The sequence below is a fragment of the Drosophila nasuta genome, chromosome 2L (genome assembly GCF_023558535.2).
Source record: "Drosophila nasuta strain 15112-1781.00 chromosome 2L, ASM2355853v1, whole genome shotgun sequence".
In the NCBI taxonomy this organism is placed as follows: Eukaryota; Metazoa; Arthropoda; class Insecta; order Diptera; family Drosophilidae; genus Drosophila; species Drosophila nasuta.
Genome location: NC_083455.1, coordinates 17,180,901 through 17,200,744, shown reverse-complemented (window position 1 = coordinate 17,200,744; position 19,844 = coordinate 17,180,901). Strand labels below are relative to the sequence as shown.

The window sequence follows — 19,844 nt, the reverse complement described above, 5'->3', positions numbered from 1 at the left end:
CATTGCTTAGTCGTGCCAGTTATTCTGCCCAAACGAAATTTTTGGGGGAAGTGAAATTAAAACGACAAAAGCATCAGCAACGCATTTAAAGCAAATGCGAAAGGACTTACAATGTGTGAGACTGTGTGCGTGTGTGTGTATGTGTGTGGATGTGTGCGTTCGAGTCTGTGTATTTGCGCTATCCAAACAAGCGTTAAATTGAAATTATAGATTTTTGCAATGGAAATACATATACATACATATATAGTATGTGAGTAGCAGACGACGGCAAATGACAGTTGAACAAATTGAAATTGTCAGACATTTAGAAGCGAAACGAATGGGCAGCTTTAAAAAATAATATCACACATACACACAGACAGGGGTGAAAGGAGGGGAGTAATGGCATTTTGGGTGCGTGTGTGGCACAAATCGAACAAACTGCAAAACTGAGTAAAAGCATTGTAATTATGATGTTATCCTAACGATAGTGTGTCGGGCCATGCCACAACGATGAGTTGCGTTGTGGCCTGCATTTCACTCTACTCTGCTGCTCTTCTCCCATTTCATTCTCTTTCTGCCCCCACTCTGTGCATAATTTTCCCCCATTCACCCATTGAGCGTATCGTTTTTCGCAGTTATTGCGCCACTTACCTTTTGTACAAATGGCCTGAAAGCGATCCAAATCATCGAGGCTACAACTGCATTCGACGGGGCATTTCCTTCTCGTATTGCTGAACAGGGCCGGCATTATGCACAGGCTGAACAGCAGCCACTTTAAGAGCATCTGCAAAAATAGATAAATGTTTTTTTGACGTATTATTAAAGTGGCATTTTTATACCCGTTACCCATAGGGTAGAAGGGTATTATAACTTGGTGCCTGCAGGAAAGGTACGTAATAGGCAGAAGGAGGCATCTTCAGCCCATAAAGTATATATATTCTTGATCAGTATCAACACCCGAGATGATTTAGCCATGTCCGTCTGTCTATATGAATACTTAGATCTTTGAGTCTATAAGAGATAGAGATAGAGTCGTGAATTTTTGTAGATACAATATTATCTATAGTCTTTATGAGATTCCTGGTTGCGATTACATAATAATTGTATAAGTTATTGGAGAAATAGTTTTTATTTTACTGCAGGTTTTAGTTGCTTTGGCTAACAATCTGGTATATTTTTAGTACTCTATGGTATATTTTGAATATATTACTATATAAATATACCAAATATTAATTTTGTCATATGTTTTGCACTGTTTTGCATTTATTCAAAATGTAGCGGGTATCTCACAGTTGATCAAACTTAACTGTTGCTTTCTCACTTGTTTTGTGTTCGCTTTATTGCCAAGTGGCAATTAGTGTAGGGGTTTTTTTGTTAAATACTTTGTCTGCCGGTCAAAACTAATTCAACTTTTAACCCACTTCAATTTTTTCCATTTTGTCAATGGCGCTAATCCATTTAAAAAAACCACAATCACACACACTCTCTCTCTTACAGCATTTCAAATTGAAATCAACGTGGTGTCATATGTTGACATAGTTGCTCTCTGCAGTTGTTGTTGTTGTTGTTATTGTTATTGTTGTTGCCGTTGTGGTTGTTATTTTTAGGAGCAACAACAGCAGCAGTAGCTATTGTTTTTGTATACACATGTTAGCATTTGGGTTTCGGTTGCATACGTTACGTATACGCCATGTTTGACCTCGGTGATTTGTGGTCAACACATCTCTGGACACTCGTGTGCTCAGCGATAAACTGCGGTGGTCGCGCAGCTCGCTCTCTGCATAAATTAGCCACAGCACAATGCGGTTAGCAACTAAAGAACTCCGACAGGAAAACTCGACAATGTGAAATTTAAACACAGAAATACTACAACTTATGTGCCACTACTGAAAATAATCGTTAGTATTTCGTAATTTCATTTTCATATGATTCTACTACAAAGTACTCGCTTTTCTTAACTTTAGTTTACGCCCTCTGGCTTGCTTTGTGTCGCGAGCTTTGCTGCTGCCGGAAAGTGTATGAAGCCGCTGGATTTATATGTGAAACATATTTTTCATTTTTACGCCGGATGGCAGGCAGCAAACTGTCAAGTTTCCGGCTCATCGTCGGCACCTTATGCACATTGTATGCGCATCGGATTTGTTGTTGTCAGAATATTGCTGCCAGGGCTGCCAGTCGTCGACAGAGTAATATTTCTGCAAAGTTGTTGCGGTAAAAGTGAAAAATTGCAAGCGCTTCCTCTTGGAGACAATATGCTTGAGTTATGTCTGCTGTATGCCCAAAACTTCTGCGCTCTCTCTCTCTTATTTTATTTGCTCCTTGTCTTCTTTCTTTTACTACAACCAGCATATTCTCAATTTCAACTCCATTCTTTGCGCACAAACACACTCAATTTAACTTGTGGCATAAGCCACAAAGAAAAAAACCCGTACAACAAATATTATATTATATACAACAACTTGAAAAGTGCATTTAAAGTAAGCAGCTTGACTGCATTATGCACTTTAAGCACACAATTCTTTCAGCGCATAGCTACTGCCAGAGCTGGGCATCAACAACTTGTTTGACAATGGAATTGTATATTAAGAAATCGCCTTTCCTATCGCATTAAAACTTTAAGCTTCAAAGGGTCATTGCTTATTTCACTTTTTTATTTAAGCAAGAGATTCAAAGTGACTTAACGTTAATATAAGGCTCACAAAAATTGCTGTGTAGACTTTAACAAATAACTTTCGTTAAATGTTATTGCTTTTATTTAGAATTGTTTTTATTCAGATTAGAGTTACATAAACATATCATAAATTGAATATAAGAAACATTTTAATCTGACTGACAAAAAGATCAAAGCTAAGCCTCAGCAACTACTTCTTCATAGGAAACAAAATGCGATAATAGTTTTTTATTTATGTCATATTCGTTTTTATTGCTACTTACAACAACTTATCCGTTCATCACCTTTCAGTTCTGTTGAAACAGAAACAAACCTGTATTTTATATTTAGATATTTATATACATACATATGTCATTTATATTTTAAATATTATAATTCAGTCAACAGAAATTGATTGCTCTATAAATTCTGTGATATTATCATTATTAAATTATTATTATTATATATGCAGTATTAATGTTAAAATAACTCAATTATTTCCTGTTATTCTTAGCAAACTGTCATCTAAGCCACAAGTCGTTAATTAAAGTCTCATTAATCGTAGCATTCGTTCATTTAATAAAAATGGAAAGTTTCTAGATTCGAAGCCACATCAAAGCAGCGGGCCAATGGCCAACAGCTGTTCAATTCGTTAAAGAAGCTGCTAAGCAAGCGGCTGCCACGCCCTCCACTCTCCACACTCCTCCAGCCACAATGCAAATACACAGCCAGCTGACGATGTTCGACGTACACGCTCGATTTGGACTTTTCGGGTAAAAGTTTGTTTGCGTTCTGGGCCGCTGCTTGACGCTGCACATGCCGCACGCGAAATGCCCCGAAAAAGTTGAAAGTTGCGAGGCAACAGGAAAAGGAAGGGGAAGTCGGCGAGTGGACAGTGGATGCCGCAGTAAAGTAGTTGTTGATATCAGCTTTCAGCATACATATTTGCTATGACTTCTTTCTGCCCATTTCGTGCTATTTAAGCACTCGAGAAATCAAGACTGTGGCTGAGGCTCGTTCCATTTGCCTATGCGAATGCAAACAGAATGCCGGAAGCAGTCGGCGAAAAAGATATCATACGACTACGGGTTAAGCTTTGCCATACTAAATTACTCATACGCCGCATGGGACTTGGGCTGGTTTGGTGGCTGGTGGCAGGATGCGGCCATTTAATACGTGCGCTACTTTTGTAATTGAATATGATAAATCAAACCGAAAAGTTACTCCCCGAGTCGGATGTGGTTGAGTTCTCCCCCATTCGCTAGCTTTACTTTTCCGACTCCTCCTCCTTGTTTTCCTCCTATTAAATTACGCGGCAAACGTATTCATTTGACTACCAACTAAATTGTATTAGGTTTAATGCTAAAACATGTTTGCATTTCGCACACACAATTCAAAATGAAATAAATCTCAATATTTGGTCGTTGCTTCCCAAAAATCAAATTATATTAAATTTCAACTAAAAGGCTAAGCCAGGCAGGGTAGAAAAAAAAGAAACAGCTGGCATAATATTATGAGTTATGCCTCGATTTGTAACCTAATTGGAAGTGGAGGGAGGGACGCGAAAGAGAGAGAGAGGGGAAGGCGGATCAGAGGGCAGTCCGGGCTGACCAGCGAGAAGCCAACATTAAAATTCATGAACACATTTATTGCCAATTACCACAGGGCCTGCGGCACGTTTTATATAGAGAGAACAAAACTGGCAACATACACACACCAACACACACACACTTGTTTCCTTTGCCTTTGCAATTCTCTGTCCAATTCTCTGATTTGCCAGCAAATGTTACTAACAAAATGTTGCGGCCGCTTTTATTTATTTTTTTTGCGTTGCGTTCTGTTTGCCCTTTTGCTGCCTTTTATTCGATTTTGCGCTTTTCTTGTCGTCGCTTTAGCTTATTTCTCTTTTTTTTTGGCCCCACACACACACACACATACACAAATTGATAAATTAGATTTACGCTCGAAAAATTATATTACAATATAATATATTTTCGGCCTGTAGATTTGTGTTTTATTATTGTATTTTGCTTCTCTCTTGCCTTGCTTTTCTTTAATAGCCAACAAGTGATTTTAAAGCGCCAGCAAGTCTGCAGCAAATATTCCGGCGCTAAACTGCACATTTATTTATGATCTAACTGCGTGCTCGGCGTGTGAATAATGTGAATAGTCGGTTGAATCAAATCCCAATCATTGTCAAATTATGCGCAGACATTGAAATGGCATTTGTTGCTAAAAATAACTGCACTAAAGAGTTAACTCGAGAGAAACAAGCTATGAGATTTAAAAATTGCGTATTTAGAAAATATCATAATAATATATCTAAAATTTGTCTTGATTGTAAATTGAGCTTACTCAAAGTTTTCTTTAATTTCAGCATTTCATATAAACAATGTTTATCAGCTTTTTAACATCAACATCTTTATAAAAGAACTTCACTAAAGATTTTTATAAAAAGAAGAAATCTATAGAAGTTTGAATTGGTTATTAAGAAAAAATACAAAATTTTGCATATATAATTGCCGTACATAATAAAAAAAAAGTATTGCGATTGCGATGGCGATGGCGATGGCGATAATGATGCTGTTTTGGCCAGAGAAGAGAGCTCTTTTGTGAGTGGATGCGCTGGCGTGAAGCGTTAAGAATGCAATCAAAAGACAACAAAGGAATTGTGACCGTGACCAGAGCAGAGCAGAGCAGAGCTGGGCAGGTAGGAAATAAACGAAAGACGAACGGACAGCAGCAAAAGCAGGCAAGTGACACTGAAACGGGTTGGACAGCTAAGAAAACCGCGATCAATGGCAAACGGTGTGGCGACTGTGTCGGCGGTTGAAAGTTAATATCTTGCAACGGGTTTTAGGTTCTTTCTTGCTGCAGCTGAAATCTGAAACACTGGTAAACACATTTTTGTGAAGGGTCCGTCGCTCTATGGTAACTAAAGCTGTTCACGTTAAAGCCAAATGCTGACCTGCTTCACATTCAGTTATTTGCCACACACAAATAGTGAGCGAAGAGGAAGCAGCTTCATTTACTTTTTCTTGGTTCAGTCAGGCTTAATGCCTCAAATGAACTCTCTGTGCAGGCTCCAGTGGTCAAGGTGAAGTGTGGGGAGGGGTGCGACCTGTTTTAGGCATCATTGAGTCAAAAGATTGCTGCTCATTTGCCGTGCTTAATTGGCCAGTGTCAGCTTAATGTCGTCTGCGCACTTCCTCTTCCGCATTGAGTACATGCTCACACAAACACACACACGTGCACACACGCACACACATGTGGCCACTATGTGGGCGTGGTCAGTTTGTGGGCGTCCCAGCAGCAGCAGCAGCAGTGGCAGCAGCAAATGTGGCAAAAGCCAAAGCCAAAAGCCCAAAGCCACACGAGCTAATCGCACCAGCCAAATGACCCAAAAAATGAGCGACAAAAGCTGCAGCCGATTGCACGCAACCACACACAAAACACACACACATTATTAGTAGTGTATTTACACATACACACGGACAGACAGACAGACAGACAGTCGCTATTCATAAGTGTATATAAATTTCCTTGTGTCGACACGAGGCAATTACATGAAAATTCCCACGCAAATAAATCAAATAAAATAAAATTTGTTGTTGTCGTCGCCCACAAGTGGCCCAAGTGGTTGACCAAGTGGGCTAACAAGTGGGCGTGTCTGATTTTGTAAACACATGTTACTACAATTACTACAGCAACAAAAAACAATTGAATTGCCATTGCCAAGAGACACCGAACGAAAGCGCAAGAGAGAAAGGAAGAACCAACGAAACTAGAGTTTAATTCCTTTATGTGACAATTTTGTTTTCTTGTAAATCCCCCAAAAGCTTCCTCCAATGGCCAGCACGGCTTAAAGCTCTAGAGTTTGCTTTAGTTTCCTTCTCAGTCTCCTCTCTGACAATCCCTGGCGCTTTGTGGTTACTCGTAGCTTGTGGCCAAGGCAAAAGTAGCACGTGGCCAAAAAAGAGAGAGAGAGAGCAACGGCATCAGGATTGCATGCACCGCACGTTCTGCAACTAATCGCTCAAGTCTTTTATGCCTTGGCCACCGAAAAAAGGTGACAGAGAGGACGGAAGAGGGGGGAGGAGCATGAAGCGCGGCTGCTTCGTGACCATGCAGCATGTTGTGTCTATCATCTAGTTACTGCCACAGTTGGCCGCATAATCACGCCTCGCTGCCACTTTGCTCAATCCGAGCAGCTTACTGATAGCCTCTGCCTCTGCCTCTGCCTGCGCCTTGGCCCAAGCTCATAGCTCTTCGCTCTCTGCACACTCTGCCACTCTCCCCTATGGCATCCATGAAAATTGATAAAAACGTTTGGCCTGCTTCACACAGAGCGGACACGTGTGGATTTCAAATTGCAATATTTAGTCCGGGGAGTAGCCCAAAATGGGTTATGAGAGTCAACTGTTCAATATTTAAGTGGCCTTCATGTTGTAAATTGTTGCATAGATTAGGCATTAGCTCAGCTGATGAGATATAAAATAGTTAAGTTAGGGCCAGTAGTTTGTATGTTGAATAATAACTATTACGATCTCTACAACATAAATTATATTATATGTTATATGTTTAAATTGTCTCCTTAATAAAATCTCTACAACATAAATTATATGTTATATGTTCAAATGGTCTCCATTATGAAAATTTTTTCATAGATTAGGCATTTGTTCAGCTGATGAGTTAAGTTAGGGTTAGCACACAGCTTGTGTGTTAAAAAATAACTATTAAAATCTTAACAACATAAATTATACTATTTTCAATATTTGGTATTTAATATTACGCATAGGCTGGAAGGGTAACTTTGTGCCTCTTGGAAATGTAAGTAACAGGCAGAAGGAGATAACTCCTACCCCATAACATATTTATATTATTGATCAACGTCAACAAATCTTAGTTGCTGTGGCTGTCAATCTAAAGTGTTTAGTATATAAATACACTAAATAAAGCCTTCTGCATATTTTAGTATTTTGGTGGCGGGTATCTCACAATCGAGAACTCTCGCCTATGAACTTCTCACTTGTTTAAAACTATGTTATTCGACATTAGCATTTATAATTCAATTATAATATACGTTGTCAAAATTTCATATAATTATCATAAACGTAATTTAAATTGACAAAATAAATTCTTTAGCTAAAATGTTTTCACTTTCAATACTAAAGTATAATATTAAATTCAAATTAAATAAAATTCCGTAATCAGCATGCAATTTTTAATTAAATTGCCATGCATGATAGCACAAATTTTATGTGATTAATAATGAATACATTGAATTGACTTTAAAAATGCAAAGTCAAAAAATTGATTATAAAAAATGTTATGCACATTTAATGTATTCTCCTGAAAAAATAATCTAGTATGGTAAAGAATTTTACTGCCACTATAATAATTAACAAATTGCATTTAATTAGTTGCTTTGTTGCCACTTTACTTATGACAAACTACAATGTAAATTTGTGTACTCAAAAAAAGAGTTGACTGACTTTAATTTAATATTTTAATGCACTTTATGCGTTTGTGCGCGTGAGAGGGCTTTTTCATATTTAATGCATTTTAATGCCACTTGAGCTGACAGCGCACATTACAGGGGATTTATTTTTATTCAATTGTACGCGCAATTGTTGCAAAAATTCTCTCGTAAATGTTTCCTTTAAATTATGCAAATATTTTTTTCAAAAGTTTCAGCAGATTTATGAATGTGCAATATTATTGAATATAATTTATTAAAGTCAGAGATTGAACCTTGATATACACATATTTATTTGTGGTAACGATGACAGCAATTTCTGATGTATCAAATAAAAATTCAATCAAAAAATAGAAAACTTTGCTTAACCAAAATTGTTTTCTTTTTTGTTTGCGTGTTTATTTTAGGTTTTTCTTTTCCATTGTTTATTTTATATTTCAACAATTTAAAGTTTTGAAAGTCAAAGTAAAACAAGAGACGACAAACCGTTGAATTTAGTCGCTCGGAAAAGTTTCACATTGCCAGACGGCGGCGAAGGCGAGCAAAAAGTAAGAATGAGAAGTAGAGAAGCGCCCACAAAAGGATTTAAGGCGCCAATTTGTAGATTACAACAAACCAAGCAAGAAGACGAAACAAAAGTGTCGTATACATGTTTTTTTGTTATCCTTTCAACGCTTCAAATTCTCATTTCTTTTTGTTGTGTGCAAAAACTTGTGTTGGGTTTGAGGTTTTAAATTGCTGTGGAAAATGTGTATAAAATGAAAAGTGTCTTTAAGGGCACTCGAGACTGTCTGCAGTAGCGACAGCATTGTAAAAGATCTTTCCATTTAAATTTATCATTTTTTTAATGAGACACTTAATTACTGGGCTGGCAAACAGCATGTTACAAATAATGCTACAACGCTAATTGTTTCCGCTTGTTCATTTTGCTGCTGCTGCTGCTGCTGCTACTGCTCTTTCACATACAAGTGCTTCAGCGGAGAGTCGAGAGAGACAGATAGAGAACTGTCAGGGCCACACACAGAGGGAGATAGAGCTAGACTAGCTTTGCCGTCACCACATTGTTGCCTGCCTTTGGCTTTATATCATTTTGAAAGAAGGTAGCCAGAAATTACAACATCGTTTCACTGTGTCTGTGTCTGTGTGTGAGCTCTCGTGCTGGCCACAAAACTGAGGCACGTGCGGTGTCTGGGAGCCCAGGCTGTGCTGCTTGGCTTGGCTGCTAAGTCGTCTATCTTGCCACCGCATGCCAGCCTCAGTTGGGCGCCAAGGACTCATGCATCAAACGCACACACACATTTATATATATACACACTCTTCATTAGATTTGTTTAATTTAACTTATTTTATGCACTTGTGGATGCCACAGCATTCAATTAAATCACAGCCCTGAAGCAGCTTCAAAACACTCTCGAATTCTGATTGACAGCCAAGCATTAGAATAATATTGAGCTCAACACAAATTCAAAGACATGTAACGAGTTGGCTCGATTTAATTGCTGTTAATTTGTGAATTGTCAAGATTAAGTGCATGCTTTTAGCCACTTAAATAGGTCAATGTGCATATTGTGATAAATTCTTGATTATAGTACAGAAAATTAAAGCGCAAACAGCGAAAACTTGAAATCACATCTGTGCTTCAATTTGCCAAAGACAACATTTAACCTTTTTTTATTGCCTATTGACATTAAGCAGCTCGATGGTTCAACGCAATGCAAACATCAACGTATATAACTCACTCAATGAAAGCGCAAATAGCAAACATATTATTGACATTTTATGGTTGGAAATTCATGAGGAAAAAACAATCAAAAAGGGTAACGCACAGACAGACAGACCGACAGGCATTCAGAAGGAGCGATGCAGGCGGCTCGGCCACGTTCCTTTCATCGTAACCACAAGTCGATTAACAGTTTGATTGAGTTTTCCTACATACGACAGAGTGCGACTCTCATACTCCAACTCACAACTGATACTCGTAGTCTGCCGCTGCGGTATTTGCGGTTGATGTGCTCAAAAGTCAATACACAAAAGGGTGTGACAGAAGGGCAACCAATACAAAATGAGCGGACGCAAAAGGGAAGAAAAAAAGGGAACCATAGAAAAGAAAATTTAATGGAAAAATGCCTCTGCAAGTTGGTCGTAAAAAATTTCGATGCGCTTCACATCGCTATCGCCATCGTCATCGCCATCGTCATATAAAATTTCGAGTTCTAATAATGTACAGGGCACAGAGCATCCTTCAAAATGAGAACGTAATTAAAAATAAAAGTGTCAGCAAGACTGTCAGTTTGGGGACTAAATATAGTCCAGAAGGGCAACTGGCATTTTGTCATAAATATTAAAGTACCACACAATGTACTTTCAATCACATAAACCGACTCTGAAGACCTTGGCACGCTTTTGCACAACCCGTTTTTCGCTTGGCCTCGGTCCGAAAGGGCCAAAAACATTACTTAACATTACAAAACAAAATATTTGCAATGTCGTCGCTCCAATTGATAAATTAGCTTTGGCTCAAAGGGTCGGGAATGCGACACGGCAAATATTTTCAATTTCTTAGCGGTTCGCAGTTGATTGATTAAAAGTTATCAGCACTATAGTTGAATATAAAATATAGAAGTTATGACACTTCTTTCGCTCTCTCTCTATTGTGTTCGACAGCGCCCTCAGCAAATTGATAAATTAATGAGCATTTTGACATTTCAATTGAGTTCAATTGAAAAATTCATTTTAATGACAGCCGAAAAGAAGACAACCAGCAAGAGAGAGAGTCGAGTGGGGATAAAATGCGAGAAGCATCATGACATTTTATTGGCATTTATGGATGGCAGTGTAAAGTTGTCCTTGTTGTTGTTGTTGTTGATGCCCGGCAAAAGTTTCTTGCTGCGCATAAATTATAAAAAATGATTAATTGCCCGCCTTTGACATTCGAGTGTCGCTCTGTCTGACTGTCTGTTTGTCGTTTCCCTTTCTCTTTTGCTCTTCACTTGCTATCTTGCTCTATCTGTTTTGTGTTCACTGTTGGGTGCTCAGTTCGTTATGCTGTTCATTTTAGGAGGCCGGCTAGATTAATGAATTTAATTGAAATTATAAACATTTTTTGCATTCATTTATTAATTGGTTTGTCTGCAAAAATGTTTGTGGATTTGCGTGCAATTTAATGAGATGCGTAAATATGTTTTCAAGGCACTTATTTACGAGCTGTGCAATATACATATATAGGTTAACCATTTAACATGCATACGCTGAAAGAAAGCAGGCAATTTAAGCCGCAAATTTTATTATAATTGATTACATACATAATTGATTACAAATACAGTGTAGATAAAGTCAATGCAGAATTTCTCTATTTTTGTCCTTTTATTTCGTCAGGGAAATTTTTTTTATTGGAAATTCACGCTGCCATTCTAAACATTTTCTTTGTAAAACCCAATAAATTAAAATAATAAATTAAAAACTAGTCAACTTCTAAAATTTTTCAATTAATTCTTCAAATGTAAAACAATTTTTTTTTTGCAAATGAAAATACAATCCTAATCTTTACTTTTTTCTGATAAAATTGAATAAATTTTGAAAATTTTTTATTTATTATTTTTAATGTGAAAATGCTCATTTATTTAAATCAAATCATGTAAAGTTATTAGCTTAATTTAAAAGCATTTTAATGTATAGAAATGCTCGTAGAATATATGCAATAATGAGATAAACCTTTCTACAGTATATTACAAAGTATCACTAAGTGAAGTTGAAAGTATATTTAATATGCACTTGCAGCTTATCCTTTAGCATAATTAGCTCACAAAATGCAAGCGTTTTAATGACAAACAATGGTAAGTTAAGCCCTTGCAATAATAGCAACAACAACAACGTGTGGATGGTGTCGCATTGCAGTGCAAATTAATCAGAGATAAGCAGGCGATGAAACTCATGTGTGTATTAAGTTGATGTGGTAGCAAAAACATAATAAAGAAATCATATTAATTATGATGAGTTAATGCTAAAGAGCAGCTCATGGTTTGGTTTGGTTGGGTCTTTGATAACTAATTTACACACATTTATTAGCCTGTTGTGCAGCGGTAGAGATAAGCGCGAGTAAAAGTTCAAATGCTTAAGGGAATACGCATAACGCATACGCCACGTGGTGTCTGCAGCAAAGTCTAGGGACTGTGTGTGTGTTTGCCGCACTTAAAGCTATAAGCTTAAATGAAAATCCTCAGCATTGTTCATTTCGCGCGCTGCAATCTCTGAAGCAGCAAAGGAGAAACACACACTACGAAATGTTTGGCATCGTCGTCGACGACGTCCCAAGCTAAATGAGTTTGTTAGCTGCGTTAAATGAAACTGTTAACACTTTTGCAACTAGTCGCCTGCTTGGCCATTAGCCTGTCGCTCGCTCTTCCCATCCGCCAGTCTTAATTAAAAAGTACGAGTACTATTCATAGTTTTCCCTATTTTCCTCTCTCTCACATTTCTTAAGCTCAACTGCGTATAATTTCATTTTATGGCTCCAACACACACACACACACTCACTCGCATTCAAAGGGGACGATGATTAAAAATTCAATTTCATTTGGTGCACGAAATTAAATAATTTATGTGCTCTCGCTATAGTTATTACTTCAAAGTGTGTTGGGCTACGTTTAACAGATCAATAAGTCGATTAATGCAACACACAAAAATAAAGAATTAAATGTGAAGAATTTGAAATATTTTTGCGCAGCATTTTTTATTTCGCAGTTGACTTATGGGCTAACAAACTTTTGCTCTTATTAAAAGTTTTTGGGCAGAAGTGCTTATGAAAAGGTCGCTCGAATGCGCCTGTCATTTTGTAGCCTGAACTCGAAAGCCTCGGCCCTTGAGGCTACAGACTGAAATAGTAATGGGTAGAGAGAGGAAGAGAGAGCAACAACAGTCAGTCAAAATACAATTCAATTTTACTTAACAAAAATGTTTTTTTTTTTCGTTTGTGTGTTTGTGTGAGTATTTTGTTGCCTTCACTGGTCCAGAGAGCTGGCAAAAAAGGTCACTGATCTGAAAAAAAAGGGCCAAGTTATTTTATGAAAATTTTTCATCTGGCATTTTACTACTACATAGCAGCAGGTCTGGCAGCCTGTCAGGCAAGGCTCTGTTGACGCAGCGAGGCGAGTGGCAGCATGATTTTCATTCAATTTCGTTCATTCGTTTAGCATTGGTCAGCTTTATATTTTGTGTGCTAGCGTACTTATTCCCCTCTTTTTCGCAGCCTACATTTCCTAGATTCATAGCTCTATTTATGTGTTTATCCACTTAGAAATGAAGCCATTTGATTTGCTGCTAAATGAGGCATTTTGTGCAATCATTTGCATTGACTTGTCTCGAATGAAAAGAACTAAACGACAAGCAGCCTTCGTAATCAGGCAATGCAGTTGACTTGAGATTGGAACTTAAGATCGTAGTTGCTTTAAACAGTCAATTTCCAATCACAATGGCACTTTTCGTATAACAATTGATGGGCAAATAATTGCAATATGATAAAAAGTTGCTAATCAGCAAAGCATTTGATCGGTTAGTTAGCATATCTAAAGAGTTCTCTAGTGTTGCCGTAATTGTGGGCGTCTGAGAGTTTAAGCACGCTGCTTTTGTTTTTGTTTTTAAGCTCATCTCACTTTTGACGTGGAAGTGCACTTTAAGCGGGCAAATTTCCTTTTCTTGTTGTCAGACGCTTCCTTTGTTCAACGCCTCGTCGACGACGTTGGCGATGAGTGCCGCAAGGATGTTGTTGCAGAGGAGCTGTTGGTTGCACGTTGTTTGGTTGTCGGTTGTCGTTCCACTTAGAGTGTTAAATCGCATAATTATGTCTCTCTCATCGTGCGCACTTCACTAAACCAAGTAAAAGTTTCTTTTTTACCTCCGTCTCCCCCGTTGCTCCGTCCGTTGCCTTTGGCAACGTTTGTGCGCTGCACTTTGCTCTTGTTGCTCGCTTTATTTTTTTGTTTTTCTCGCGATTATCCGCATATGGGGGAAAAAGCACTTTTCTCTGCTTGCATCGCTATATAGTGTTGTCTTCGCACAATATTTTGCTTTGATGTGTACAAAACTTAATGACAACGACGACACTGCGCAACTTTTAACTCGCATTAATGTCGAAATAATTTGCATACTTTTAGGCCACACAAAAAAAAGCATGCGGCAACTATGTACGAAAAGCACTTTAATTGCGAGACCGAGAGGGAAAGTGGGCGGTAGGAAAGAAAAAAAATGGCTTGTAATAAATCTAAGCGCTCACGGAACTGGCACCGGGGCATAAAAATGCGAATATCCTTGCAGATAAAGCAACTACAGGCGCTTATCTGAGCGTAAATACCATGCCAAATCCCCTGTCGACAATTTGAAACATTTAAAGACTGAGGCCGAGATTTTGTCCGAACTAAACTTTCGGCTATTCCCTTTATTGTGCGCCTTGTTATGGTCATGATGGACGCAGTTAATCTATAAAAAAAGCGACTCCAACTGCGTGGACTCTGTGTGTGTGGGTGTTGGGGTAGGCAATGTAGGACTTGAGTGTATCCTGTTCTTTGCCAAACTGTTGCTCTGATATATAATATTTGCTAGCTTGTTTCTTGTTTCTTTTTTTAGGGGGATGCAAAAGTACATTAAAGGCATTAGGCGGACAGCTTGCCTAAGACAGCAATATTTGTGTCTATTTTTAGGCATATCTATGACAAGACCTTTTGCATTACTCATACGCCCTGCATTACCGTTTAAGCTGTTGACACACAACCGAGAAATATTAACTTGCAATTACGCAAGTACGTTTAAAGCTAGCTCGTGCGTAAACTACGAGTAAATAGTACCAAATATATACTTATGTATAAATGCCAGATTTCTGTTTACGCCGCCTACGCGGATTCGTGTAATGGCTTTCAACTCTGGGTAAACAGCTTAGACGCATTTCATTTCAGTTCTTTGCCTTTTAATGTCTAATCAAATAACACACACTTGTCTCTCGCTTAAATAAACAGAATTAAACACGCTTGCCACGTGGCGTATACGCAATGCATAAACGTCAAAGTAAATTTTCGCTAAATTCCGCTCGAATTGCCTGTTGATGAGCACGAATCCCCTAAGCAAATGTGTGAGTGAGTGAGAAAACAACTGCTGTTGTCGTACTCAGTTAGCGCTTAAATCAGTAAATTGCAAAAACATCTACGAGTTTACAGAAGTGTGAGTTTCACACAGAGCTTACTTTAGCCATTTTGTTGCTTTTGTTGCATGACTGATGAATGCGTTGAAATGTCGTCGGCATGCTGACAGTGTAATATAGTTGTATTCGTGTGTCACACACACAAACTAAGCCCAGTCCACGAATGTGGCAGCTGAAGAAAGGTATGCAAACAATGCGCTGCCAAAAAATCAACAGTGAGCTGAGAGCTAATGCCAACTACAGCAACAAAACTGGCACAAAACTGTCATCGTGAGCAGCCAAAACCAGACTCGGCAATAGAGCAAACATTTCGTGAACTCATTTCATTAGAATTCTACGTTTCTCTATCAAATAATTGCAAACTCTTTCTCACACAAAAGCATTTTTATTTTCCTTATATTTAATTATTGATATTATGTATTTTTTTTTTATTTTTACATAGCAAAAGTAAGAAAAGTCCAACTGTAAGAAACCCGTTCATTTCATTTAAAAAAAAATACCATATTATACAGGAGGTTAACTTTGACATATCGATAATAATAAGTATTTGTAAAGAACTTTATGGACACCACTTATAAATAACTTTCAAGTACAACAAAGTTGAAGAACCTCATAACATTTAATAGTTTTCACGCATTTTAAGTAAAACCATTTGAGAACACAATCAAAGCAATTAGTTTACTGGAAACTTCCAAACGATGTAAACAATCTGCCAATAGTTTGCCCTTCATTCTTTACAACTCAAAGCACATTTCTCTATACCTCTTGTATTTCTAATTGATTTTCCAAGTGCCAAGAGCTCGCATGTAAATTTAAATCAATTCTAAACAACTTTTTGTTTCTATTGTTTGTGCTTTTTGGTGGATCTTGCGAAACTACGAATCCGATTTAAAAATATACTTTTGGCAATTTGCAAGACATTTCAACAATACAATAAAATTGTAATTTGATATAAACAAGTTTTATGCAAGAGAAAACATAAAATAAAAAACAACAATCACGCAGAGTCCTTAACAAAATCGTAAGGGCTCCGAAAAAAAGAGAAAAGGAAAAACAGCTTAAAATGCTTACAAATTTTCATGAGAAAATTCACAGAAAAACATCGGCCTCGAACGACCTCAGGCTATCGTAAAAAATGAACATTTGAAAAGCCGAAAGATGTTGAAATGTGCAAACATAAAACTGCCACCAATTGATTGAGATGTAATCAAAAGAGCAGACCAAGTAGAAAAAACTGTAGGGAAAGGAAACGAGACACAAAACTGGACAAAAGCCGTCGCCTGGCAGCGACAAATGTGTAAACGCATAAAAATCATAGCCATGCATGGATGGCAAACGGAAACTGAAAGGCCTACTGGGCAACTCAAATTACGCATACGCAGTGTGTGGACCACAGAAAGCAGAGTACGAGGGAAAACGAGACATATGTGACTGAAAACTTACGCATGCAAATGTTAACCGAGGTTAAACGTGCGCCTCCACACAGACATACACATACACAAATACATCAACGCAAACATAAATTACAAGAAATATTTATATGCGCATGACTAATTTGGCAAAGTCGATGTTATATAGTTGGGAGTCTTTGAAGCTGTGGCTTAAAACTTTGCCGCATTCATATTTTATTAGCCACAAGTCAGTAAGTTTCGGTCATTGCTCAGCGACGCTCTAAACAATTTATTAATCAAAGTAGGGCCAAGAAAATACACACACACACACAAACATTGCGAGTGAGTTTTTGCTGTGTGTTTATATACGAAATTTATTATTTATGTGTCATGTATGTGTGACAAATTGTGCCCGAGGCCAAGTCCTGATGCTTCTTGTTATTGTTGCCGTTGCCTTCGCATCACCCTCTGCCATCGTCAGTGCTCAGTGGGACAACGCTCCCTGGAAACAGTTCAAGCATAACGTCGCTGTCTCTATGTCTCTGCTCTGTCTCCAAAACATTCTATCCGTCTAGCCCCCAAAAAGTGTTACAAATTTACGGCATTTTCTTTTAGCATTTTGGCGTCTGTTTAAAGGGCGAACCAAACGCAAACGAAAATAAAACACACACAGAAAAAAAGGTCAACAAAATGCTCGAGGTTAGCCAGCAGCCAATCCAAAAACGGCAACGGGGCGTTCTGTTCATTCAGTTTCGAAGGAAGTAGTAAAAAGTGTTTTGCTCTTCGCTTTCTTTTACGGTTTTGGGTTGGACACAAAACAGCAAAGAATGTAGAATGTAGAGAAGAAGACACTAATGTCGCTCATCTTTTATTAATATTTCTTTTTCAGATTTTTTGTTTTTTTTTTCTTTATGCGAAATGCCGCACTCGTAAGTCTTAGTCTCAATTGTATTATTTCTGCGACATCGGCAGCAGCAGTTGACTGACCTGACTTTCCACATAAATCGCTTAAATATCTATAGATTTAAGACCAACTGGATATTCAAATGGCGAACACAAAGAACTCTGTCTCTAGAGTCTGCAGCATGATGCTTTATGCTCACTTGCCAGTTTTTTTCAATTTTTCTTTTGAAAAGTGATTTGACGGAAATTGTTTTTTAATGCGCCAGACATTCTTAAACTATTTAACCTGCGGGTGACGCTGTGTGTGTGTGTGTGCTACGCATAAAAAGCGCCGAGCAGCAAAAACTGTCAGCTATTTATCAATGGAAAATCAATAGACCCCAAAACGTTTTGCCAGCCAAAGTACTTTATGGTTTAGTGTCAGTCGTTTTCAAGGAAGCTACGGAAAAGCTTTCGCACACAGAGAAAAAAAGAGCAGCAAAGAATGTATACATAGTATAGTAAAATGATTTTCAGGAACAACTGCGTGTCATGCGATAAAACCGCACAGGTAGGTCACACATACACACACACATATATAGAGAGACACGCACACATGCAAACACATTCAATTGCCCTCGCACATGCCAATGTTGTTGTGCCTGATGTGCCAATTCTGTAACCTTCTTCTCCTCACTCTCTGACTCTCTCTCTCTCTCTCTCTCTTACTCTTCACCCGCTCGCAACCTTTTTGCTAAACATCCGCTGCAATGTTTTGACATTACGGATTACAATAAAAGCGGTTTTATTTGTTTGCATGACCGACTCACTCACTCACTGACTGACTGACTGATTGAATGACTGACTGACTAGCTGACAAACTGAAGCAGTGTTGTGTTGACGGCAAAACTGTCAGTTTTTCGAAGCAACGATTGCGGATGTCCATGGCATTCATTAGTCGCTCACATCAGAAGCGCCGTTTATCACATGTCAACCTGCCGTTTAACCACTTTATTGATTATGTCATTTAACCTACCAGTTTTCTCCCAGCATCTATTTTTTTCTCCTCTACTGTATTGCGTGTCATTTGCACGCAAATCTTTATCAAGGTGTGAGCATGTGCCTGAATGTTTGGCCTGGGATTACGCACTTAATCCTATAAGATGCAATTTATTGAATGCCCACATCAAAGCTCGCACATACAAATCGTTTGGCGTCTAATGAATACATACGAGTAGCTTCAAGTGCTCAAGTGGCTACAAAATCGAAATTGTTTCGCAGAATTCGACCCACAAGAACTTCAACTTCTACACAAAAGCCGAGGCGTCACAAAAATATTATAAAAAACAAAATTCTTTCCCACTGACAGATTTGAAGCACTGTCAGTGAGGCACTTGGAACAATGACTTTCCGGGAAAAATGGCAACAAATCAGAGTGGGCAGACTTTTATAGGAATTTGAACATGTTGTGGCTTCATCATAAAGTTATTTATTTGGCAGATTTTTGGCTTGAGGCCGATTAGAAATTCTCATAAACACTACACTTATGACAACAAAATGCTAAATGAATTTATTTATTTTAACTGAATGCTTTCATTTTTTGATTTTATAAACCACTTTTATCTAGTTTAATACCTGCTACATAAGGGTATTATAACTTACTATCTTCTGCAAATGTATGTAACAGGATTTAGCTCCGACCTCATAAAAATTACGTCTTCATAATCAGTGTCAATAGTAACTACAGTTTTTATGGATCCTGAAAATTATGTTGTGATCCAATATAAATTGTCAAAGTTGCTTAAAAAATATATTTATGTGCCAAAAAACGATTATTGTTGACTTGCCTTGGTTGCTTTGATTGACAATCTAGTATAATTTGCACTCTATGGTAAATTATGTATTTTATATTATATTTTGTACTCTATGGTATATCCTGTAACGTAACGTAAAAGTAAATCGTTATACCAAATATAGTGTTTGGTATATTTTAGTGTTTTCGGTATAATTATTTAGTATATTTTTAGATTGATGTACTAATTTACGTTAATTCTCACAGCTGAATATTAACCACTATAGCTTTCTTACTTGAAATCAATTTCCGTTTTATTTTACTAGTATGCTAAAATTAATTTTCATAGTTTCTAACTTTAGTTTTTGCGATTAAAGGTACAAATTGAATAAATTCCAAGGGCTAAACGGAGATAATAGCTTAAAAGATTGCTCGACTTAATTTTAATTTACATATTTCGTTTTATACCATACGAGTTATGC

General features: G+C 37.7%; 1 protein-coding gene across 1 annotated transcript in view; it reads right to left on the bottom strand.

Annotated features, from left to right (window-relative positions):
* LOC132783706 (leucine-rich repeat-containing protein 15) overlaps window positions 1-19,844 on the bottom strand; it is a 61,104-nt gene that overhangs the window by 10,976 nt on the left and 30,284 nt on the right. The window contains 1 exon segment of the mRNA XM_060789052.1: window positions 634-766. Coding sequence (XP_060645035.1) covers window positions 634-766 — 133 coding nt within the window.